The sequence below is a fragment of the Lissotriton helveticus genome, chromosome 2_1 (assembly GCF_964261635.1).
Source record: "Lissotriton helveticus chromosome 2_1, aLisHel1.1, whole genome shotgun sequence".
Taxonomy (NCBI): domain Eukaryota; kingdom Metazoa; phylum Chordata; class Amphibia; order Caudata; family Salamandridae; genus Lissotriton; species Lissotriton helveticus.
In genome coordinates, this window is record NC_136059.1 from 1,874,459,830 (window position 1) to 1,874,486,101 (window position 26,272).

At 43.8% G+C, this 26,272-nt stretch overlaps 1 protein-coding gene across 1 annotated transcript in view; it reads left to right on the forward strand.

Moving 5' to 3' along the window:
• Nucleotides 1-1,948: 1,948 nt before the first annotated feature.
• The window catches only part of NAA15 (N-alpha-acetyltransferase 15, NatA auxiliary subunit), a 689,053-nt gene continuing 664,729 nt past the window's right edge, over nt 1,949-26,272 (forward strand). The window contains exon 1 of the mRNA XM_078676786.1: nt 1,949-2,169. Coding sequence (XP_078532912.1) covers nt 2,116-2,169 — 54 coding nt within the window. The 5' untranslated portion in view covers nt 1,949-2,115. The remainder of the gene's footprint in view (nt 2,170-26,272) is intronic.

Genomic DNA, 26,272 nt, shown 5'->3' on the forward strand with positions numbered 1-26,272 from the left:
CAGTAAGAAACTTGACCTCTGAGTTAAAAACATTTTGCCAGATCAAAGATGAGCGGAGTATCAAGAATAATTTTCTCTTTCGGTGTGATATGTTGATTCCTCCATCCAAGTTGAGGAAAAAGTCAATTGAGATAGCACATAGTAGCCATCCTGGGTCTACCATGACGAAGAAAAACAAATGTACTATTGGTGGCCAAGAATGGAGACTGATGTAGACTTGTTTGTAGATGCTTGTGTGGTATGTTTGAAATCCGAAAAACATTGGAAACCCAGGGTAAATGAGATGCAGATTGTATCCATCCCTAACAAGTCTTGGAACAAAATTGCAATTGATTTTGCAGGTCCATTTAATTTGCTGGGAATCGATTGTAGATTTTTGATAGTGATTAGTTACTATTACAGCAAGTGCATTTATTTTGACTTCGTTCCAACCATCGACACCAGTACAGTTATATAATTTTTTGCTTTGCAATTGAAGGACTGCCTTGTACTTTGGTATTCGACAACGGAAAGCAACTAACACCAGAAAACATGGTTTCATTTCTTAAGAGCAATGGCATTGTTCGAGAAACAACTCCTTTCTATTCTCCTAAATCAAATGGACAAGTTGAGAGTCTCAACAGATTTTTGAGAAAAGGCATTCAACTTGCCATTGCATCCAAACTTCCTGTTAAAGAATTCATACAGGAGAAAGTCAACATGTACAATTCTACTACAAATAGCGTTACCGGCCATTCTCCTTTTTCCCTTACGAGAGGCAGATCGTGTAAGACAAAGCTTACTCCTAATCTTGCTTGCTGTAAGAGAAATCAATCAAGTGTGGTAGAGGTCAACGATGAATCCTTGAAGGTACAGGCGAGAATTAAAAGTGATGTTGCCAAACTCAAACCTGGTCAGCGAGAACTTATTGCAGAGTCCATGAGTAACAATTCAGAATCTGAAAATGATTATTTATGGATGCCTGTTGACTCATATGAGCAGGTTAGCAAAGGAACACCTACTAATCTCTGTACCTCAGCCCTTTTGCAGGGTAAAATGTCTGTAGGTTTGAATTCTCCATCACCTGTTCAATTGCCAGTTACAGATGTTCAGGACTCTGAAGGGCAGTTAGATACAGATAATTTACAAGTAACCAATCCCCCACGCTCTGGATATTATGTACCCATAGAAACTGTTGGTTCTGTTCCTAATGTATGTGAAGGCACATGCACTAGTTCTGGTAGAGTTTCACGCATACCTTCCAAGAATAAGGAATATGTTATGTTTTAACCTTCATATTAATTGTTTCTGTTCGGAAAGGGAGATGTTGTACCTCTATGGTCTTTATAAAAGTTATTCAATCACCCTTGTTTGCGCAACACAACTTTCACACTTGCTGGTTCCATTGTGACGCGCAATGGAGCCCTCTGTTTGTATATGGGTGACGTCATCGAATGCCTGACATTCTTTCCCTGTCAACTGCTCAACTGGCAGTCGCGCTCCTTGCCGGCTGCTGGTTGGCCTTTTGGTAATTTAATAAATACGTTTTAATACAATATAAACCTTTCGGAGTTTTATTCATAACCCTCCGATACTTCAATCTTCATCACTACAGTTGGCAGTTTGTAATCCGAGCATATCTATCAGGCTTCCTTCATTTATCTCACAAATATACACACACACACATTCCAGGCATTATTTGTTTCTGGTTGGAGTAGTCGAGACAATACACTGTGCCACCGAAAAGGACCTCCAGCAAAAAATCACCTGTAGCAGGGCAACAGAAAGTACAGCATATAACCAGCTAACTGTTCCCATACAAAACGCCCGAAACCCTCAGGCGGTCAACTGCTAACGCTTGCCCCGCACCCGCTCTCCTTGTACGCGCATCTAAGGAGGCTATGTTGCGTTCCCAGGCTTCCATGCGCCGGCGCCGTAGAGTGACGCGGGGTCAGCGAGCATGCGCGTTGTGGCTTGCTGTGACCCGGGAGGGGAAGCTCGGGGTGTCGGCCATTTTGGTTCTTGCTGTCGCTCTGTTTAGCGAGCACGTGAAGCGCCGCCAGCGGCCTCGGGAGCTGAGCGAGGTGGGCACAAGCTGGAGCCACACGGGCCCAAGGGGGACGTGGAGTCGCAGAGATGCCGAGCGTTAACCTGCCGCCCAAGGAGAACGCGCTGTTTAAGCGCATACTGGTGAGAACCCTGGGCTGGGGTGTTTGCGGATACCGGGATTTTTGTGATTGTAACCTGTTCATACCCTATAATAAACACTATGCCTAACCATACCGATTACGGACATCATTATTTCTGCTTCGGCTGAAGCAATAGGAATTGAGTAGCGAGGAATTGCGAGTTTATGTCCCTGTCATAGTTCTAGGAGTTTTCACTCCAACCTGAGACTTGACAGTGTTCATGTGTTCACCAGGACCCCGGTAACATCACTATCAATGCTTTTATTGTGTACCCCATGATCTGCCCTTTAGTGTTGCATATCTTCTTTTGTCATCTGTGTATCACGTTCGGTGCCACTTTGGGTCTCAGTATGTTTTCCTTCCGCAGTGTACTATAATAGCTCTTCTTTCCGAATTGCTGAGCAAGCCCAGGCCATGCCCCACCCTGGCAGCAATTTGCCAGCAGCTCACTCGTGGCCGTGTCACTGACGTTAGCCCTGTCCTTTATTCCACGAACAAATTTGTGCTGAATGTGGTTGTTTGCTAGGATTAAGTCTGCATCCTATGACTGTTCTGACTTTTTCGCTTAAACCATGCCTACCTACCGCTTGTGCTTATGACCTGCAGACTTTTAAAACGTAGCTTTGTGTACTAGGTTTATTTTATCTAGTTTTAATGCTTGCTGTAAGGACCCTCAACTATTCGAACTATCTGGTAACTGAGTGGTGGTTAGTCCACACGTGATATAAAAGGATATGGAACTAAACCGTAGTCATTGAGAATGTAGTACGCGGATTGCATACATGCCACTTAAGTAGCAGTTCTCAAAAAATCATACAAATGTTACTAGGCCTGTAGGTCTAGTAACTTGAATAATCTACTCCACATAACTGAAATGTACTTCACCCAGAGCCTCGTCTCATTAGGTCATCCTAAGCAAATGTTTCATTTTGCAGTCCCCTTTTTCCATCACATGTGAGAACATCTTCCAATATGTTAATTAGTATTCTTGCTGTACAAAACAGCCTGTTTGGTTTGATTTAATAGACCTAGTGTTTGCTCCAAGCGCAATAAGAATCTAGCCTACATATAGGGTATGCATGACCCATGACTTGCCTCTTAGTTCACTAATAGCATTGCCATCAGGGCAGGAATCTTTTTCAGTTCATCTTGAAATACTCACTTAAAAATATATATTACTGAAGCATGAGGTAGTAGTGCACTGCCATTTACAGACAGCACTTTAACCATTGAAATGAGCAAAAATGGTCCCGCCAGCATGCAGTTTTACTTATAAAACTATATAGTGTATAAAGAATAATCTGTGGAAATTGTCAGCAAACATATTTATCATGTGCACATCACTAAGTGTTATGATTTGTTTTCATCTTATTAAAATACATTTTGAATCACTCAGAATTACACAAAAAGGGCATTCAATACTACTGAATCTGTTATGAAATGTTTGTACAGTTCACTTTTTAGCTATGTGTGTTAGACTAAAACATGCTGAGATAGTGAGACTAGAACAATCTAGAATCATCCCCCGTGGGCACTCGTTAAATCGTCTTCTGAATGAGGAAGACTTCCAGTTTGAGGTTTTTCTCAAATGTTCATTTTATTTCATGATTGACATTTAAAGTCTTTTTTGATTATTTTTGCAGTCTTCTTCGTGCCGCATTTACCGAAGTGAGCACTGGATTATTTACACCCGGAATCTAACTATTCAGACTTCGAACCTCTGATTTGGAAAGGCATTGTCGTCTCCCTGATGAAGGGCATGAATCTAATGCCCGAAATGCATTGGTGATTTTGAAATGGACATTGCCTGATATTATCAAATTGTTTGCAAAAATAATCAAAAAAGACTTTAAATGTCAATCATGAAATAAAATGAACATTTGAGAAAAACCTCAAACTGGAAGTCTTCCTCATTCAGAAGACGATTTAACGAGTGCCCACGGGGGATGATTCTAGATTGTTCTAGTCTCACTATCTCAGCATTGTATTGACGTCGTGGGACCCTCGACGCCACCCTTTTGGTGCACCAGAACCCTCCCCAAATTTGGTTCAAATATCAAATAACTTTTGAGCTGTGCATCCATCCAACACCAATAGATTAGACTAAAACATGACATCCTACAGCCTTTCATTTCACACTTTTTGTGCAGCATGTTTGTCAAACAGTGCACTTTAAAAAGTCCTTCAATTTGCAATCAGAGAAAGAAAAGTAATTGTAGATCAAATTGACTTTTGACCTTTGGCTCTGAGCGCAGAATAAATGGGACAAGATAAAGACAAGATTTAAGGGCATCTTTAATGCTCCTTTACTTTGTGAGTGAATAGAACATGTGAATAGAACACCTGTTTGTCAGCTTGCCAGAAGGGTCGAGTAGGCCCTAAATATAGCTTGCCCTGATAAAATCTGGTTCGCCATAAGTAGTGAGCAAGAGATTTGTCGAGGTCTGAGCAGGACCTATATTTTTACTGCAAAATACCCTCTAGTTGTCCTCAAATGCTGTAAACGATATGGCCTTTAAGGAAAGACAGTATACCTTAAAACATTGTTCCAAGTGTTGTCATGTATAATTGTGCCAACATTAAGAAACGCATACATCGGTAATGCTAGAAGGTTTAGACATGGCAAGCGTGCAATGGTTTAATATTTTTAGGTTTCGACCTGGCGAGGGGCAAAGCCCCTCCCAGATCGAAAACTATTGTCTACAGTAGGGATGTTTGGACCGCCTCTGTCTATCATTGGCTAGCTCCATAAATGGAGGCTAGCCATTGGGAGACAGAGGCTGTCAATCGCGCTTTCTCTTGAAAACGCGATTCGGGGGCGTTTCTGGTGCTTTTTTTAAGCCCCGCCCCTTTGTCCCGGGCCGCGCTGCGATTGGCTGCCGGCCCGGGACACCCCCGTGACGTCATTCCCGGGCCGCGCTGTGATTGGCTGCCGGCCCGGGACACCCCCGTGACGTCAGCCAATCACAGCGCGGCCCGGGACCTGACTTGTTTCATCATTGTGTCCCATATTTGGCGAGTACAAATATACCTCCTAACCAAAAAATTCTAAGAAATTAAGAAGCAATGAATTACCTATGACGATAAAGAGCGCAGTTTTATTTTCTAGATGGCAAATAATTTTAAGAGGCGTCTTAGAAAAGCTATTTTCCAGGCATGGAAGCTATCCATCGCCTTCTGCCACGGTGCTTCTGTTTACAAGACGTTCTCTGCTGGTTAAGTATCTGGTCTGTAACATCTGTGTTCAGAACGGGAGGTTTTTCCTGCTTGTGAACTTTAAAACTCCGATAACAAAAGAGCACACCTGGCCTAGTGACCCAAAACAAAAGAAGAAATGGATTAAAAAGGGGCTTTATCTGTTAGGAGGGTGAAGAGCTCTGCATTAACCCGAGACCGTGATATCTTCTGACAGCATGAGCTAAGCACCTGTGTCTGCTCTAAATCAACCTACTGCAGCGCAAGAGAACATTGCTACAGGAGCCGGGGCTTTCTCCAGAGTGGAATCACTTTTCCCTTTTGAGTCTCCGTGAAAAGGACTTTTTTATTATTTTACTTCGAAGGGGGCGGACCGATACTAGTTCTGTGAACATAAATCCTACATTAATCCATATAACACGTACAGCTCAGGGGAACGACAGTGCAGGTTTTAATAGACTGCCCCCACCAATTTAACTAACAGGAAATCTGTGGGGCCTATTTCTCTGGGTGAGGGTGCACTTCAGTTTCCGGCTCCCCTTCGCTGCTGCTGGACCATCAGTGCGCGCGCCAACCGGGGCCTGCTGCACACCAGTTACAATTCGAGCACCTGACTGCCGGAAGCTGGAATTAGATCATCACTCATTTCACACAGGACTCCAAATATCCCTCAGACGGTAATAGCGTCACTGGAGACTAATTAAACTCACTATTGAAGTCACTTGAGATCCGTGCTAGTGACTCAGGAAGGAAAGGCTGCATAACCCAGGGCAAAACTGAGGTAATAAACCACTTACTCTGATAAATGTTTACTGTTGTGTCAGCATGCCGTGCAATTACAGCAGGGGCTGTGCGGGCAGCTAACTTAAAAATAATAATAACTCCCCTTGCTGTGGGTCATGTGCACAAATTAATAACATGATCGTTTGACATTTTTTAAAGTACAGTAGCGGCTTGGACCGGTAAATTGTGGCGATTTTGAGTTGCTCGTTGCCTTAGGAATATCTGTGGGAAACTGCATATATTTTATATAGACGTATAAAGTTGGATTAAAGCACTGTATTGATCGTAGAGAGTGATACCCAGTGTGATGCTGAGAACTGCTGCACATAAACGTATGAGGCGCAGAGAGAAAAAATATGTTCACATTACGATACAAGGGCACACCTGCCGATGGGCAATGCACCGAGGAATTGACTGTTAAGGCGCTTCAAGCCACAGAAAAACTGAGCCGTGCGTAAAGGAGTGACAACTAACATGTGGAGTGGCTATGTGAGCCAGAGGCTACTGCTAGAGTACCAATAAAGCGCTGCTGAAACCGATCTTTGTCTAGGTTGCAATATATTAACTTATTGCCTTCAATTCCTTGAAAGGGGGCGGCTCGGGCTGAAATGGCAGTCTCCTCTCCTTCGGGCGAGGGGCGCATTCCAATGACGTTTGACGCCGTGAGTGTGTGAAAGAGGCCACTTTAATGAGACAGGTGTGCTTCACATTAATAACCAATCACATTAAATGCCATACAACTACATTTTATAACCTCGCTAATGCACTGTATTCCTGAATGCCCCAACGCCCCTGCCCTACAATTATCCATCTTGTTGAACTCAACTGACTTCCCGGGGTCCGCTTTCCTCTTTGTCTTTCCCAACTCTGCTCAAGTGACCTCTTAACCTGAGACAATTTGTAAACTCACCGACCCCCCACCTCCTGAGCGGATCCGCCTGTACCATAGTGAAACCAACCCTGCTTTCTCTCCTTCCTTACATTGTACAACCTATCAGCATTTGCTCACAAGTGAAAACATCCTGTAAATCATATTCAGCAATAACGCACCTGTTCTGTTACAACATCTCCACCTCACGATGTCTTAACCAACCCCTAATGACCCTCCTTGCAGAAGAGCGAGGACTTCCTCCTAATTGACTAGAACCTTTCAAACAGTGCTTTAAATGGGAAAAATTAAGTGCAGGTACTCATTAAAATGAGCTAGAGTTGTAGTGAGTGGGCTGGGCGGAGCTAGGGGCGGGGCTAAGGGCAAGACATAATGATAATTAACAACTTACATAATAGTTGCAGCACACAACAAAACACATGATAAATGTGTTTATATAAACAAAGCAGGTTAACTCATTATACAAAATGAAAGAGAAATGCGATAATATGTTAACTTTTCCTTTTTTTGCAATAGTTGCACTTTCTTAATGCCATACTGTTAATTGATGATGTTTGGCACAATACTATATATTTTTGAGAACGTGAGTAGGAAGAAACTGAAAATAACCCCACATCAAACCAAAGCTCTTATGGCAACTAGCAAATGAAGCAAATCATCATGACCCTCCCCAGAAGATATCTCTTGTCTCTTCCATCGATCTATCCATTCATCCTTACATCCAACCATTTACCTGCTGATGTCCACCATTTACCCTTTACATTCTGTCGTCTATTCGGTTTTTCATCCATCATTCAGTTTTTAAGTCTCGCCTGTCGATGCGCATGCGCATCGAGCTTGCGAGCCTATTGCGGCCTAACCACGCTTTAACTAACAAGCAAGGAATCGTGGCGATTCCTTGCAGTGCCCGTGACTTTTAAGCTCAATGCGCATGTGCATTGAGCTTAAAAGCGCGTGCACAGCCGCCCGCATTCCTCCGACACCTTTGAAGTGAAGCTTAGCTTCACTTCAAAGGCCCGGCTTCTTCACACCCACATGCCGCTCTCGCTCTCCCCGCTCCGCCCCCTCCCCTGCCCGCCGTGTGACCTCGGCTTACACTCACCCCTCCTTTCTCCCCTTTAGGCTGCTTTCGGATGCTTTGTTCGCAGCTTGTTCTCGATCTTATTCGTTTTGCACTTTTCACGCATCCATTTGCAGTAGGAATTCAACACTGTATGTCAATCTCTTAAGTACTGCCCATTCTTCAAATACAGCTGCAAGCGCATTTGTCTTTTTTGTTTTTGTTGCCATCATTTTTCATATGAGCTGATCTGGTGTAGCTAATTTTGTTTTCGTATCCCTACTGCAAGCATGAAGGACATTGGGAACCACCTTAAAGTCTATCTGATTACATTTCATGAAAATCTCCACTTAACAAATCTGTTCTTTCCTCGAGGACATTCTTCAGAAGAAAACCCTCCCGTTTTTAATTGTATTTTATTTCGGAGCAGGTGACAATTTTTCCAATGCTTTACTTTGTGAAACTTGAAAATTTTTGTTTAATGTTTTTTTGTAAACACATCAATGACTCCTCTTCGTCCATATCCCTGGCCCAGCTCACAAAGGTATACAGAATTTCATAGTTCACTTTCACAATAAAGATTGCTTCCTTTTAAAAGTTAAAACTTTAAAAAGCTTTTGTAGCATGCTGTATCGTAATTGATTTTTTATGTCTAAAACTTGTAAGTGTTGTGTGTATTCTTGGTAAATGTCACGGCTGTGCTTTGACTTTCCTGTAAAGAGAAGCTAATGTTACTGGGAAGATGAGTGGGGAGTGCCTTGTCAGCCTGAACACGTTGGCCTTAACAGGTGCCCTTCAACACACGTGCTTCATGCTCTCGTAGTGGGGAAAGTGCGCTCGTTTCATGTGCATTAGACATTTTCTTACTTGGGAAGTGAAGAGGGCCTTTTAAAACTGCTTCCAGATGAACATAGCTTAACTACTCAATATGAATTGAATCACCTTTGGAATGAGTCGACTTCACACAGGAAATGTCATTGCAGGTGGGGTCAAGTTAATGTTTAAAAACCACTACTTTGGGCCGCTTCCGTGTACTGCATGAGCAGTCCCTGTAACTTCTGCAGGCCAGCTGCTGCTGAGACGCTGACACTCTCCCGCTTTCTGCTTGGCGCCACCAGCCCTTCCTCCCCTCCTCCCCGGACGACCACCGTCTCACACCCCATCCCCATATGCTCCTTCCCTCCCACTCGCTGGCTCCCCCTCCCCCCCCCCCCCCACCAGGCTCTCAATGCTTGTTTTAAACCAAGGCAGCGGGGGCTCTTCAGCGTCTCCTTTGCCTAAAACTCACATGGTCGCTCTTGGATTTATTTTTATTGGCCATTAACTCTGTGGTTTGCGCACTCTGTCAATTTTTTACAAACAATTTTTTATATTCTCCCACTGGGCAAAGTAACATTTGCTGTGGGCTTAAAAATATCAGCATTCGTTAATCACTCGTGCATGGCTTACTTTTTTTGGTATCACTTGTTCTCTCTCTCCCTCCCATAACTCTCTCTCTCTCTCTCTCTCTCTCTCTCCCATAACTCTCTCTCCCTTCTCTCTCTTTCTCTCTCTCTCTCCCCCTTCTCTTTCTTTCTCTCTCTCTCTCCCTCCCATAACTCTCTCTCTCTCTCTCTCTCTCTCTCTCTCTCTCCCTCCCATAACTCTCTCTCTCTCCCTCCCATAACTCTCTCTCCCTCCCTTCTCTCTCTTTCTCTCTCTCTCTCTCCCTCCCTTAACTCTCTCTCTCTTTCGCTTCCCTTCATTTACTCGCCCACGCAACGCCACTCGCCCACGCAACGCCACTCGCCCACGCAACGCCACTCGCCCACGCAACGCCACTCGCCCACGCAACGCCACTCGCCCACGCAACGCCACTCGCCCACGCAACGCCACTCGCCCACGCAACGCCACTCCCTCCCATAACACTCTCTCTCTCTCTCTCTCTCTCTCCCTCCCTTAACACTCTCTCTCTCTTTCGCTTCCCTTCATTTACTCGCCCACGCAACGCCACTCGCCCACGCAACGCCACTCGCCCACGCAACGCCACTCGCCCACGCAACGCCACTCGCCCACGCAACGCCACTCGCCCACGCAACGCCACTCGCCCACGCAACGCCACTCGCCCACGCAACGCCACTCGCCCACGCAACGCCACTCGCCCACGCAACGCCACTCGCCCACGCAACGCCACTCGCCCACGCAACGCCACTCGCCCACGCAACGCCACTCGCCCACGCAACGCCACTCGCCCACGCAACGCCACTCGCCCACGCAACGCCACTCGCCCACGCAACGCCACTCGCCCACGCAACGCCACTCGCCCACGCAACGCCACTCGCCCACGCAACGCCACTCGCCCACGCAACGCCACTCGCCCACGCAACGCCACTCGCCCACGCAACGCCACTCCCTCCCATAACTCTCTCTCTCTCCCTTCTCTCTCTTTCTCTCTCTCTCTCTCTCCCTCCCTTAACTCTCTCTCTCTCTTTCGCTTCCCTTCATTTACTCGCCCACGCAACGCCACTCGCCCACGCAACGCCACTCGCCCACGCAACGCCACTCGCCCACGCAACGCCACTCGCCCACGCAACGCCACTCGCCCACGCAACGCCACTCGCCCACGCAACGCCACTCGCCCACGCAACGCCACTCGCCCACGCAACGCCACTCGCCCACGCAACGCCACTCGCCCACGCAACGCCACTCGCCCACGCAACGCCACTCGCCCACGCAACGCCACTCGCCCACGCAACGCCACTCGCCCACGCAACGCCACTCGCCCACGCAACGCCACTCGCCCACGCAACGCCACTCGCCCACGCAACGCCACTCGCCCACGCAACGCCACTCGCCCACGCAACGCCACTCGCCCACGCAACGCCACTCGCCCACGCAACGCCACTCGCCCACGCAACGCCACTCGCCCACGCAACGCCACTCGCCCACGCAACGCCACTCGCCCACGCAACGCCACTCGCCCACGCAACGCCACTCGCCCACGCAACGCCACTCATCCATTTGCAAAACGGAAAATGTTAAACTCTTCTATTGCGAGACCTATTGCATTTTCAACATTCCGTCTGTCCACCCTTCATATCCAAACCTATCCATCCATCCTTAAACCTATCCATGCATCCTTTCACTCATCCAGCTCTTTATCCACCCTTTCACTCATCCATCAATCCTTTTGCTCATCTATCCATCAACCCTTCCACTCCTTTATACCATCCACTCAATACCCCCTTTCACTCATCCATCATCCACCCTGTCATCCATCCTCCCTCAATCCATTCATCCATCCATCCAATCTTTCACTTACACATCCATCATCCGCTCTTTTATCCAATCATCCACCCTCTTTAACCCATACATCCATTCACTCATCCATCCATTCACTCATCCATCCATTCACTCATCCATCCATTCACTCATCCATCCATTCACTCATCCATCCATTCACTCATCCATCCATTCACTCATCCATCCATTCACTCATCCAGCCATCAATACATCCACCCTAGCTCACTCATCCATCCACTCACTCACCCACCAACATTCCCTACTACGTTATTCATGAACCTTTGTCACCATAGACATGTACACACAACGTGCCACCCATTTTCTTTAAAATACCTCCTGAGCATTCCTTGATTCTCCCTCTCTCGCACGCGTTTTTCTTAAAAAAACAGTCATGCAAATGCAGGCACACTGGGTAATTGAGACTTTTTTTTAGGAATGTGGGTTTCTCAGTGCAGAACTCTGTTAGATTAGCGCTCAAAGAGCCTTTTCCATCCATTGTCTGGGCATTAACCCTCTGATCCAGAGAAAGTACAGGAAGTGTGAGAATCTGCCGCCCTTGCCACTGCTAAAATGTATATGTTTAATGTACTTTTCACTACCTGAAGTGCTGCGCTTTGAAATCACACGCGCACACTAGCAGGTAAAATGAATCTCCACCCTGCTTTGTTTAGCACAGCGTGACCGTGAGCACCTCACAAAATTCAAGTGAGCCCTGCCGATTAGCTCAGCAGGGGCTCGGATGGGGGCTACAGAAGTGGCGCCTTGGCTGACAGAAACGTCCCCACCTTCTCATTTGCACTCTCAGCCAGTGACCTCCCTTTTCATGAGTACCGGTACTCTCCTCTGGCAGAAGAGAAGTGCCGGTACTCAGAGTGACAAATCTAAGAAGTCCCGATACTCCGTACCGGTGAACACCGGCCCATTTAAAGCACTGCTTTCAAATCCCCAGACCTATGGCATGCGCCACTAGCGGAAGACCTCCGGGGGAGCAAGGCTCTTTCTAGCCTGCCTCCCCCAAAGTCCTTTTGCTAAAAAGATGTGCTGTTACTGACATTGCTGCCGACTATGGAAATGAAGAACCACGTCACAGTCCCGACTTGGGTTCAACATCTTTTGCCTGGGCAAATTCCTTAATCTTCCTGTGCCTAACAAAAATGAATGGGACCTTGTGTAATGTAATTGATGCTCATGTATAGTGCTCCAATACTTTGCAGTCAAATACACGGTATATAAATCTGCAAACATAAAAAATGAGGGAACGAAACTTCAAAAATGCCATATCTCATGTTGGGGGTATTTCAAGAGGCCATTCGGTGAGGAGTAAAGATGCATCACTATTGACAAATTTAAATATCGCCCAAAAAAAAACCTTTTGTGATATGGGTTTTCCTTAGTTAACGGACCCAGGCAGTTCATTGCAAGCAGGGGCCATGTGGGGGAGGGGATGCAGAAAGAAGCGGTATCCCTTTCTGTATTTCTAGAGGGATCACATGTCCTTTGTCCGAAGACAAAGGGTTGAATACATATTTATGTTGGTTAATACAGTAGAGTGACCTTATAATCAACCACTGCTGTTGTTGGATAAATGCGAATTACAGCACACTTCAGCAAGCCTTTATAATCAGAGTTTTTAGGCTTCCTTTTTAGGTTTCGCCTGGCGTTTACTGAGCAAGCAGTATCGCGCAGGCGAAAACTTTATTTAGAAGTATGGAGCTTTCTCCCGCCTCTGTCTTCCATTGGCTAGCTCCATAAATGGAGGCTAGCCATTGGAAGACAGATCTGCCCGTCATTGCCGGAGCAGATTCGTGGGCGTTCCCGCGATTTTTACTCATCCCACCCCTTTCCCTACGTCATGCGGCGGTGGGCGGTGTTTTTTTTTTCTTTTTCAAGCCATGTTTTTGTCATTTGGTTGCCTGTGGTCTCCGTGTTATGTCGTGCTTGGCTCGTGGCTGTCGTCTCCGTCTTCGCCCGGTATGTATGCTCAGGTTATCGTGCATGGCTGTCGTCTTTGTGCCTGTGCTCCGGTTTTCGTGCGTTTTTTAATTTAAGTTGCCATGGAAGTAATAGCACCGCACTTTCCCGCCTTATGTCTTTTAGTAATCAGTGCGATGTATATCAGCGGTAACGCATATGTCATCCAGTTTGTGTGTGTCAGAATTCCACCACTGCTCTCAATTCGAGTTGCACTATTTCTTGTTGTTTTTTTAAACATTCATCGTGCGTCGAGTTCCCTACCAGGGAAGTACAACACTCCGTTTTGGTTATCAGCATTCACTCCTGCCTCCGCCGGGCATCATTCAACTTACAACTGCCATTACTATCCACGTGGCCTGGTTGTTTTCCTGGCACCGCGTCTGTTGCGTAGCTCTTGCCTGCCATTTCTATGTATATCTTATGAGCGTCGCGCTGCCATTCAGCCAAGGGTCCACGCCTTCTGCAGCAATTACGTTAATGGTCCGTAGTCACCCCTCTTTCTCCTTGCCTGTTATGCAGTGCACTCGCCTCTGGCAGTCCTGGGTCTTGGGCTGATCGACTGTTTTCAAAATGGCCGCCTCCCGGTTGCCGCGTAGCATAAACCAACGATAACGTGATGTTCGCCAGTTCCTTCACTTTAAAAGCTGGGCGATTTTTTAAGGGCAGCACAGTGGGGCATTTACGTCTATTTGTCCCTGACCATCACAGTCACTGTTGCGCAGGTGACACTTTCCTCCCCGCGCGGCCTGCCACCCACAGGGGAACCATGGCACTCGCTTGATTGCGGTATCAGCCCCGCGCTCCACTCTGATTCCAACGTCTCTCCACAGGCAGGCATCAGCCGTCACCGACACCTCCGATCTCGCAGTACGGCCAGGTCGCTCTCTCCATCAGGTGAACCGCACATTAGGCTTTCATGGGCAGTGTTTAATGATGCAGCAGAGGATCGAAATATACAGGATAATTAAAATATAATTAGCTGGACAGCGGGAGCCTCACATAGATGTGGCCATTTCGCTCGTGTGCCACCTAGCACCCCCACTTTTCAGCTGTTTATTTCATTTTGCTATTGGCCACAATAGGAAAAGATAGGGGAGAAATGTAGCAGCGCACTTCAGTCACTGTTTCTCTTGCACTGTGAGTGAAGGATTTTTCCTCATCACATATGCACATTCACCTAAAATAAAGTGCACTTCAGTGCCCTGGCTGGTAAGCTAGTACTTTATTTCACCAGTGCTTTTGCTCTTTTCCTTTTTTTTCTTAAAGATTACCTTTTCCATATGCCAGTAATTTTTAACATATGCCTGCATGTTTAGGAAGTGTTGTTTTTGTATTCTTTGTATAATTGTGGTACGTATTTGTTTTCAATATAAAGTAAAAAATAACCACTATGCCACCCTGCTAAGACCAAGCCTATTAGCTTTGTCAAAGCTTATTGAATTTTTATCTTGCAACCCAACCTAGCAGGTAGCTTTTTAGGATTTATCCACCAGTCAGTGCAAGCTGTCTGGTTGGAAAACACCTTTTGTAGGCTTACCAAGAACTTACAGTGGACTTACCATTGGATGGCTTCATGGTCACTTTCATGTTTTGTTTCATATTAGATGGCTTTTCTTGTGCATCTTGTTCTTGTGTTTGTTCCTCCCCTGTAGCATAGACTCTTTACCATCCTTTGCATGGTATGACTTGTATTCTTCCACTGCTCACTTTAGAGAACAATTTTTTTTTTTTGCTTAAGCACCCCCTGAGAATACATATTTTCCAGCTCTCTCCCTCATGCACTTTCCACATGTTTCTGTCTTCGTCCTGTTGCAAGCTGTTTCTCATGTGCTTCTCCCACTGGCAAACTATCCTTCCCCCCCAAGCTTCAGACCGAGACCCTGTCATGGCGACTTGGATGTAGCTTGTTCCCTTGTGCCTGAAAAATGCGAAAGATAAATAAAAGTGTAGGTTTCAGTGTTTTTTTTTTTTTTAAGTAACAAACGTTTTAGATGGAAATGAAAATTGGGTTCTGTTTTGCCTGAGATGACTCTTGTGGAATACAAACCTACTACAGCCGTGTGCCGCTTCAGCAAGTATCAGTAACACTTTCTAAAAAGTTTGGCTTACAGATATATCACTTGCAACAGCTCATACAAATGCATGCTTCAAGTTTAGTGGCCTGATTCAAGTTAGCAGGACATCAAGACCTGAAAACACGAAAACGTGCATGGTCAATGCCTTCTGGCACTTTAAAAAGATCTGCTTCCAAGGCTGTGGAATGAAAAAAACAATTATTCATGCAACTCCGCACTTCTAGCCGCACCTTGCCTGCCACCACGTGCGTACATGCTTTTTCACTTTAACTTAAGTCTGGTTTGGGTGTGATTGAAAACTGACTCCTTGCAACACCCTTTCGACAAGAGCAATGTTATGATTAAGGACAGATTTAATTACATTTTATCAGGTTTGAAGTAGCCGTAATTGCACACTGTTAGGGTTCCACGTCCAGTGCTACCCTGTTTTCCCCTCCTGTGTGGGAAAGGGCACGTTGTAGGTAATGACTTTGATAACTTTTCCTTTAAATCTGTTGATATTTCATGTCCTAAATTTCAACCTTGTAACTGGCATGACTGGCTTTGCCTAGGTTTGTAGTAGTGTCTGCCAATACCTTTGCAGCTGAGTACATACCTGAAGACACAAATCAGCTAATTTGATGTGTGTACCATTAATGGTACACCTAACCCCAAATGCCTTGGAAGCTCTATCTGTTATAGTGTTAGAAAAGTGACACACTGCATTAGAGAGCAAGCGTTTGATTTCTGGAGCAGATCCACTCACTTTATGCTGTGGTTTTAGACCAATAAGGATCAAACTCTGTGTGTGTGTGTATGTGGGGCTCTGTTTGTGTGTGTGGGTCTGTTTGTGTGTGTGGGTCCGTGTGTGTGTGTGTGGGTCTGTGTGTGTGTGTGGGTCTGTGTGTTTTTGTGTGGCATTTGCCAGAGATTAAACTATTGGCATTGTAAATGACAATGCCATTTATTTATCTGTTTTCAAAACAAACACATAAATACAAATTTTGTCATTTACAATGCCAATAGCTCAAACTTTTTAAAAGGCGAAACCATTGCATTGTAAATGCTTGTTTTCCATTGTATACAATACACACAAATATTTGAATAAAATATAAACATATAGACTCAAAGGTGTCCCAGCAGCACCGGCACACCAGACCTGGCACTAAAGTGCACTCCTTGTCAGGCAGCTGTGCACAATGAAATTGCTATCATTCACAGTCCAAGAGAGCCATTGGATGAAGTGGCCTGCCACTGTGATGTACGGTCTGAAATGTGTAACCAAAATTTAATTCACTCTATAACAGACTAATGGGTGAAAAGGTATGTCCAGATTAAAAAAAATAACAAAAGCATGCTCAAAAACGTTTTAAAGTGAAATGTTTCCTTATTAGGCAAAGAGAATTTGTATGAGTTCATGCACACAAATACAATACAGAAACAAAAAAATGTATGCATGTAGGTATTAATGTCAGAATGTGATAATTGGACTCTAAGCTTCTGTGAAGTCTAGTAGCGGAATCGTGTGCAGGCTTGTATCTGTGTTAAGGGGAAAGTCTGGACCTTAGAGAGAATTACAGCGAAGGCCATATTGGAGTCAAGCAAGATGAATTTGGATACTTTGTAAGGTTGAACCAAATTATTTAATTGCTTATGATAAGAAGAAGCTTTACATTTTTTTTGGGTTAACACCTTCTCAACTGTAATTCCAGCTGTCCAAGTTATAAGTGAAGCTATGAACGTCTAAGTTTTATAGACATATATCCAAGCTGCATAGTAATGTCCAACTGCCATATTGTCCCAAATAAGACGAATCACAGCATTAACACAATAATTTAACAGGATACACTCATTTGGAGGTGCATACATTTTGCCTGTTAGATTTAATCATATCCCTACTGGTCCTGAGATGCTGATCCAGGAGAAGTTGTCATTTTCATTGTAGAACAGAAGGTGTAGTTGAATTTAATTTTACTCTATGCTGGTGTTCCCGCTGCCAAATTCTGTTTTACGGCTGTAGTACGTTAGAAAACCGGACCTGCTAAGCCTGGGGTGGCTTGCATTACATCTTTTCACCAGCGGGTCCCTGCCAGCTGTCTCCCCCCGCCGCCGCAGCCTCTGACACCGTGCTGCGGCCGCCGAGTGGGGGAGACTACAATCCCCAGCGTGCTTTGCGGCAGGAAGCCGCGAGAGCAAACTTCCGCGCCTGGAGGCGCTTCAAAGTCCCTCATCAGACCCGCGTCGCGGGAGCGCCGGGCTAAGCCCGGGCAAAGGGCGGGCCCTCTGTGGCCAGAGGAGTACGGGACGGGCCACTCCCCGTGGTTCCTCGACTAGTGGAGGTATATCGACTAGAACTATACATTGACTTTCTTTGGACAGTTCATTCACCCCTTAAAGCCACCATCATCGTTTATTAGTACCACACGGTATCATGACACGAAAGGGGACTAAAACGAAATCTCTCTCGCAGCGCAACCCAGGCCAGGGGACCATACATTTTTTGGTGACTAGTAGAACATTGCCCATTTCTAGTGAAGTTGAGAATGACCCGCACCAATCCATAGATACTAGGCAATCTCCCCCACTGATTCCTGATAGTCTGCAGAACTTGCCTTTTTGGGAGGAATTAAACGCCTTGTGTGGCACTAAGTATTCCCTAGTGGTATCACCAACCCCCGTAAAAGGCATCAGAACCACCACCCCAATTAGGAAACCTTGTGACTCATTCTTACCCTCTCAAAAATACAATACCCAAGGTATTGCATTGTCTCAGGGTCCAAACGCTAAAAGGAAGCATGACGGGACTAATGACAGTGGGAATCATCTGAAAATACTAAAACTGTGTACTGGTCCGACATCACCAGTCACTAACCCCATCTTAACTATGGCGGAGGCTGGAATATGTGACGGCAAAATATCTTCTCCCCGTCTCCCTTCATTTTCTCAGTTAGAGCTATTGTTAAATTCTATCGTATTACCATTGGTAAAAAAAATTAACGCCCTGGGTGATAGATTACCAGGTATTGAGAAAATCATTCAAGCCAACTCTCCACCAACTTCTAAAGAGCTGTCTAGTGGGGGAAGAGCCCCTCCGCTAACTACCTTAAGAAAAGAGAAAACCACTAAAATCAACTCTCCGTCCACTTCTAAAAAGGTATTACCTAACGGTTCTGACCTATTTATTGCCCCCAATGCTCCTTTGCCTGTTAACATAAGTAAATACGCCCAAACCCCTCCACAATTCTCAAACAAAACCGCTACAACTGCCCCTAAAGTCGCCCCTAAATCTGGGTTTACTAAGTATACTGCTGCCAGAGTGGACCCAAATAGAGCAGCATCCATACACTTACCCCCAGAAGCCGCCCCATTTGTTCTCGTTCTCTCAGGAATACCGGCACCCTCCCACGGGAAACCCGAAAGACGCCAGGAACTTTTAAATAAGGTCATATTCTGGCTATCCAAAAATAGACCACTCACACCCAATCACGACGGTGGAATCCTGTGTGTTAGAAGGGTGAGTTGGCTAGGGTCTTTAACTAAAGACATCAGCGGGGACCTGGTTCTAGTGAAATTCAGAAATAGGAACATTGTCCCCTATCTACGATCCAACCCGCCCCAAAAAGGAGACGGCCCCATATCTGTGTGGGACTTACATGATTTCTACCCAAGTAACCTATATATCCCGCCAATAAGATCAAAGGCAGATAATACCTATCTGCTGGGAAGTGGTTTTCATGCTTTCAGTGGTAGTAACCTTTTTGCATCTAAGAGTCTAGATTCACGGTATAATAACTGTAACTGCTGATGAAATTGTATAAAGGGATAGTCTCATGTATTAGCCTAGTTGGTAACCCAGTTCAAACACAGCACGTTTTTAAATTTGGAAAGTACCTCAAAAGTCTGGGCACATGTTTTTTTTAACTTGTAGTTCTAACCTGTAGATATTTGACCGCATTGTATCACTGTTTATATGTTTTTTGCCTTTTTAATTATGATGTCTTTTATTTGTACGCTTTTCAGTAGATTCCTATTGAGTGTTAGTTACACCCGCAAATACTTGGCCCTTGATTTGTAGATACAAAATGGGTGCACTTTGTATGTAGGTTAGGTTGCCCTGATCGTGGCTGGTGGTGGTACTATTCAAAATATCTGTTTTATAGTTATTTATTGTGTAATATAATCTTTTTTTCTTTTATGCTTATTTTAATTTAGATGACTTTATCATATTAATTGATGAATTGTATATCTTCTGCTTCCCACTGGTATGTTGTATCCACTGTGCAAAATGTATTATTGTTGCTTGTGTATCTTTTATGGCCGAATGAGCCGAAATAAAGATTAAATGATGATGATGATTTAGGGGAGACAGTACGCAGAGGATGGGCAATGCCCAATGTACTTTCTGAATAACTTAAAATCTGCTATTTTGATCTGAATCATTAGTACGACTGCTGTAAAGAACGTTGCAGTCTGAAATATCTTGCTATAGATAGCTGTACATCTTTGTGGTTTATATTGCATTGTTCTTATTCCTAGCAGTGTTGAATTAAAGAACAGAGTGAGTTAAGATGCACATTTGTCCTGACTTTCATTTTGACAGACAACTTGACTTCAGGGCTTGTAGACCATCTCTGTAGGGTCTAATTCTGTTCCAGATCACATAAATGTTGTTCCTGTAGGAAGAGTGGGTGCATAGTGTTCAGAAGAGGTGGAATTTGATTACTTTTTTTGGGGACTGAGAAGTTGTTTGCTTTTGTCGTAAAATTCTAATTGAGGAAGCATACTTAATTTCTGTGCTTTGTGGTCTGGTAAGTGTCTCCTTTAAAGCTGCAGTGTGTTTGAAGGATTGAGACAAGGTATTTGTCAAATGAGTGTAAAGAAACTCTATGAATCTATGATATGTTGAAGTCTCATGTGGGCAAATGCATGAAGGTGATATGGGCTTTGTCTCTTCCCTTATTTGTAAAGAATAGCTCACCATGGTATGCACATTTTAGTAATTATTTTTTAACTGTTGATTTGCTCTTTAATTGAAATTCTCATTATCTTTGCCTCGAAAAATCCAACATACCACAGGACCCCTAATTATGAGTGGCCTTTAAAAATACGGACCCTGCAAATCCCCCTGATTGCACAGGGTTTGTAATTATGATTTGCAGACTTTTTCACACCTGGTAATTATAGACTCCTAGAATTGAATTTCCAGTGGTCAAACATGCCAGAAAGTAAATCTGAAAAATGGCAGGCAATTATCGAGACCTGGGGATTTTGGTGTGTAAGGCACGGAATCTGCATCTTATTCCCCATTGTAAGGCTACGAAATCTGCATGTTTTACTCCATAATTTAGGACTGTTTTTAATATATGCTATTTATTACACTTGATTTATTTCGACACCTGCAAAATTTGATTTGATCAGGTGCGATAAATCTTATCAAATACCAGTCAACTTGTAATGATGGCCATAATAACCAGTCAGTCTTCAATGTTTCGCTTATCAAGAATAAGCGCCAACATCACATAATTGTTTTTGGTGATGCATTCTTTTTTTTGTTTTCAACAAAATATTTTTTTTTCTTATAAAGAAGTATCAACATTCATATAATGCAGTGTTACTGCTTTCCTGTCATTCTTGTTCAAATAATACTCCAAACAATATTTATACTTGCACTTGTTGGAACCCCAGATGTATCCCATAACAAAATAAAATCAATCTATTGCGAAATATAAAATGCAATAGTTAAATTGTGAGTGAAAGGTGAAGCTTGGACTAATCGGTTAGTTAACAGAGACTGCAGTAATAACATAGCTTAATATGCCATTATAGGCTGACCAAAGTAATGAACATTTATAATACGCACCTTGAAAGTGACTAATTAGGAGTTTTTAATGTAACCATTTTTAGGTCTCAGACCGTAGGCTGCGCTTTTGCAGTCTCGCTCCGAGATTTAATGTTTCTTAGTATGTGGGCTTTAACCCACCCCTCTTCTCCATTGGCTGGCTTCCTAAACGGAGGCCAGCCATTGGAGGAGAGGGGCGTCACTACCTTTAAGTCCCGTCTTTTTCGGATTCGGGGGCGTTTTTTTCTCATCTTTCTATTTTCTTTCTCTCCTCTTCCCATTGGCTAGAATTTTACGTTCCAGCCAATGAGAAGAGCAGAGAACGAAAACCACGCCCGAATCCGAAAATGTTGGCGCTTTTCTGAAGCCATTTCTGCCGACCGCCGGTGGTAGTAGAGAAGCTGCCGAGTTCTCCGGTGAGTGCTCCTGCCCCCTCGTTGTTTGTGCTTGCTCTCCTGCCCCCTCGTTTGTGCTTACTCTCCTGCCCCCCCTCGTTGTTGGTTGTGCTTGTTTCTCTAGCGCCCGTAAAATATGGCCAATTCCCATATTGTTTTAACATAGGTTGGAATATTATGTTTTCTGTATATGAAATTCTGACGACATACCCAAGCTTGAAATTCTCAACTCGCGAAAGCAGCCTCGCGAGCACTCTGAGCTCACCCAGGGAGGCTTCGGAACAAATGGGCGGAATCTTCGAGAATCCTGTGCAGTCGCTCATGTGGGATCCGGAAAATGTGACCTACATTTTCTTTCAGTGCGAATCGAAGCTGCTCCCTACCACTCGTGACCGATCCGGTCCTTGCGAGTATGAAAGTAGACTAGAGCATATTTAATGGTATTCTTGATAAATGTAGTCGAGTATGGTTATTAGTAGCGAACGCCTACTGTTCTGCCTGTATTTCCAACCACCATTGGGAAACATTCGAGTGGGAAGATGTGCGTGTCTTGGTCCGTATTACCGGTGATTGAATGTGATTTTTGCAGGTAGTTTCGTGGCGCATTGTGTGTAAAAGTACACTATTTACATCAGGTAACTGACGCCTCGTAGTGTGAGCCAGAACTCAAGATTAGAAGCGACATATTGAGGGCAGAGTTTGGCCTTCGTAAATAATGACTGTACGCTAGCATCTGACTGATGGGCGTTATTACTCACAATTGAGTTGTGATCATTAAGTCATTTAAACCGTTATGCAAAGACCTGCAGGGTTTAATCCTTCGTATGGGAACTTTAAGCTGTCACATCTGTTCATATGACCGCGTACCGCTGCTGCAGTGGCTTCATTTTAATGATGAAAGTGAATTCTAGCAAATTGTTTGCCTACAGGCTTTGTACACGCAACCAGATGTAGGTGGGCTTGCCCTGCTCACCAGAGGTGTATGCGTGGTCTCTTTCAGCATGCTCTTTTAAGATTTTTATTTCAACAAATGTGATCCTAAGACCTGAGCCTGGTAGCAGCAGCCCTGCTTAGGAAGTAGTTGTTGATTCTTGAATCTTCATTCTAATATATGATTTTATTGGTCATCCATTTTGAAGTTGTCTGTACTATCTGCAGAGAAAGATAAAAAAAAGCATTGGCACAGACAATGTTTAGCGTTAGCCACCGACATTTGGCTTTGCTAGTGTTTGGTAATGGTTTTAGTAAAACTGTAGACAAGGGCTTCTATTTGGGGTATATGCAGATTGTGAAAGAGCAGAATACCGTCACCCAAACTGAGGTGAACCAGTGACTTAAGTGAGCTGACCCTGTGCCACGTGCTGTTTCCTGTGATGGGCGAAACAAAAATGAAAGACACACTAAAGCTGCCTAAGCGCCCTTATGTCAGTATATGATATATATCATTTTATTAAAAGCAAAACGTCTGGCCTAAGGCCAGCCATAAATATCAAATCTTGTTTTTTGAAACAAATATATTAGCTTCATGTTTTGTGAAGCAAGGGCTTATTAGTGTACTTTATCGCATATACCCATCTAAAAAAAGAAGATATATGTGGTGTGGTAGGAACCTGGCGTCACCTGCATGCGAAGTGAAGCTCAGTGAAGATTATTAAGCATCTCCTCCAAAATAGACATTGGTGACATTTCTGCAAAACGTCTTTGGTGATATCACCATGGCCTTTCACCACTGAAAAGCGGAGAAAATAAAATCAAACTTCAGTGTTTTGTTTCCATAAAATACTTTGGGATTTTGTTTGGTGTTCCAAATAAGTTTCCACAAAAAATGTGGAGTTATGAGCAGTAATTGTCGCCGTTCCTGGAGAGACAAATTGGCTGTTGTCGGCATACCTAAACCTTTTCATCTTGGTTTTTTTTCTTGTTCATTACTTTGATCTCTTCAAGAACCCGAAAGTTGCCCCCCCCTCGTTGGTTGTGCTTGCTCTCCTGCCCCCCCTCGTTGGTTGTGCTTGCTCTCCTGCCTCACCCCTCGTTAGTTGTGCTTGCTCTCCTGCCTCACCGCTCGTTGGTTGTGCTTGCTCTCCTGCCTCCCCCCTCGTTGGTGGTGCTTGCTCTCCCGCCTCCCCCCTCGTTGGTTGTGCTTGCTCTCCCGCCTCCCCCCTCGTTGGTTGTGCTTGCTCTCCCGCCTCCCCCCTCGTTGGTTGTGCTTGCTCTCCCGCCTCCCCCCTCGTTGGTTGTGCTTGCTCTCCTGCCCTGCTATTGCAAATGACAATGCCATTTATTTGTTTTAAAAACTAAAACATAAAAATGTCATGAGCAATGCCAATAGCTCTAAATTTAAGAATGCAGAGACCATTGCATTGTAAATGCTTGATAAATAGTGATTGAGCACATAAAGAAGGTGCCTGTCCCTCAAAGTTATTTTAAAGAATTTTTTGATATAAGGAAAGATAAACAAAACTATACGTTTATCTTGGCAATTATTTATGCCTTTTATTTTAAATGTTTATTTATGCTTTTAAATATTTTGAATCATCAAGAAAGACACATCATCCTTATTACAGGGTACCACATTATTAAAACATTTACTAAAAACAGTGAATTGTGCATTTATCAGATCTATAATAAATCATACAAGTGTTGTTTAGAAAACAAACAGAAACAAAATGTCATGAACATTTCTTAGGACGTATAAGATATTTCATATAACGTTGCCCAATATACAACTTGTTGACAACTAAAATAGCCTTGTTGTAAGAAACCTATTGGTTGTCTCTATTAATCAAGGAAGTTTGGGGATATGTATCCAGTTATCTGATCACCGAATGAATGCTGTTGCCGACGCGTTTCGAGTTCTGGTTCAAAGTCACCGGACTCTCATCAGGGCTGTGTTGATCTTTTCATTAAACCACTATTCATGACAAGAAAAACCAAAAAATGTAGGATTTTATTTAAGTCGCTGCCTCTATTCAAAGTTTTTTAAAATATATTTCACATAAGTCAGGACCGCATACCTTCATATTTTCACGAAGCTAGTGGATTTAAAAATTTCGAAAGTGTCGAAATTGCTGGTGGTTTAGTTCTGCAACAAAATACAGTTTTATCAGGCTTTGTTCTCATAGTCACATAAACCTATATTATTTGTAAAAAGGGAATGGACAAAGGTTCTGATCAGGTTTTACCTGATTCGTAAAATGTCAGATACAGATCAGGGTAGTTGCCGGTATTTCCTTTCGCTTGACCAAATGTAAACGAATCAAAAACAGATGAATGATTCTGTAAAGTGAAAGGTAACTGTGCTATAATCTTTGAGCACGCATTCAGTTTTAACGTGCCGGGCTAAGAGAAATCAATACTCACTGTTGGCAGTGTGCCTTTTTCTGAACTAGTGCGGCTGCCGCTTACGGGATTATTTGCGTGCGAAGCTGTAAGAAGCGAAAAATGCGTGATAAGTGGAACGCTCAGTCAAAAATTTCAGGCAAAGTTCTCCGGTTACAAAGGAGAGGAAGTCTCACCTTCGCATCCCCGTTTAGCATGTCGTCGGTCTGTTCCTTTTTTCCAATTGCCGGCTGAATAAGAATGGCAATTCAAGCTAGAACGCCATATTTTCAAATGTTATCCACTGAACCAATCACAGTGCAGCATCAAACCTGTTAAGGCATGGTGCATTTTGGGATTTGTAGTCTTAATTAGCCGTTTAACAAATAGATGCATTATAAAGTTTGTAAAAATCGATTTTAATTTTTAAGGTGCATCTTGGGTGGCTAAATTTTGGAAACATGTTATCTCCTCTTTGGTCAGCTAGAAAATAAATAGAAAAGCGGAGAAGCCATTTTAAACATTCTGGAGGATAGATCTCATACCCTATTGAGTTCGCTCATGCAATTCAACCCCCGATTAATGCTATCAAATTTCATGATCAAATACGCTTCTTTGCGTAGCAAAGCACTTTCAATACATTTCAGTATGATTTTCAGTCAAAAAATGTTCAACCATTGGTGCCGTCAGTACCTTTCTCTTAATCCTCGATCTGTGTTGTGTGATTCTTGAGTTGATTTGCTGACCTGTTTTCCCAATGTATATTTTATTGCACAGACATACCGCAGCATAAATTACATTTTTTGTCCTGCAGTTAGTAAACATCTCATGTCTCCATTTGATCTCATTATGAATAAATTCATTCCCTTCTATAGTGGAATTGCAAGCTATGCACTTCCCACATTTGTGGTGTCCACATATAGATTTAAGATTCCATTGTGCAATTAGATCACTCTTTGGTTTTGGTATATGGCTATCCGCTCGAATAATTTGCTGGCCAATACTTAATAGTGATGTCATTTGGACGAATCCTCAGTGAGTGTTTATCTTGGACATCATTCCTGTTAAAATCTTTGTTTCCATCACACTTCATGATTATAAAAAAGTGCTTTCCTAACTGCTGATATATTTTTACAGTTCATTTACAAGCTATTTAAATGTTGTTCTTGTACCCCAACCCAATTGTTAGTTCATGTTACAAAATACTCAACTTTTAATAGGGAAGTTTTTTGACCAGATGATAGATCCTACATATTTTTTGGGATGTGCTACTGCCAGGAATACAGCTGGAGTAGACTGGGTGGATACTTTCCAG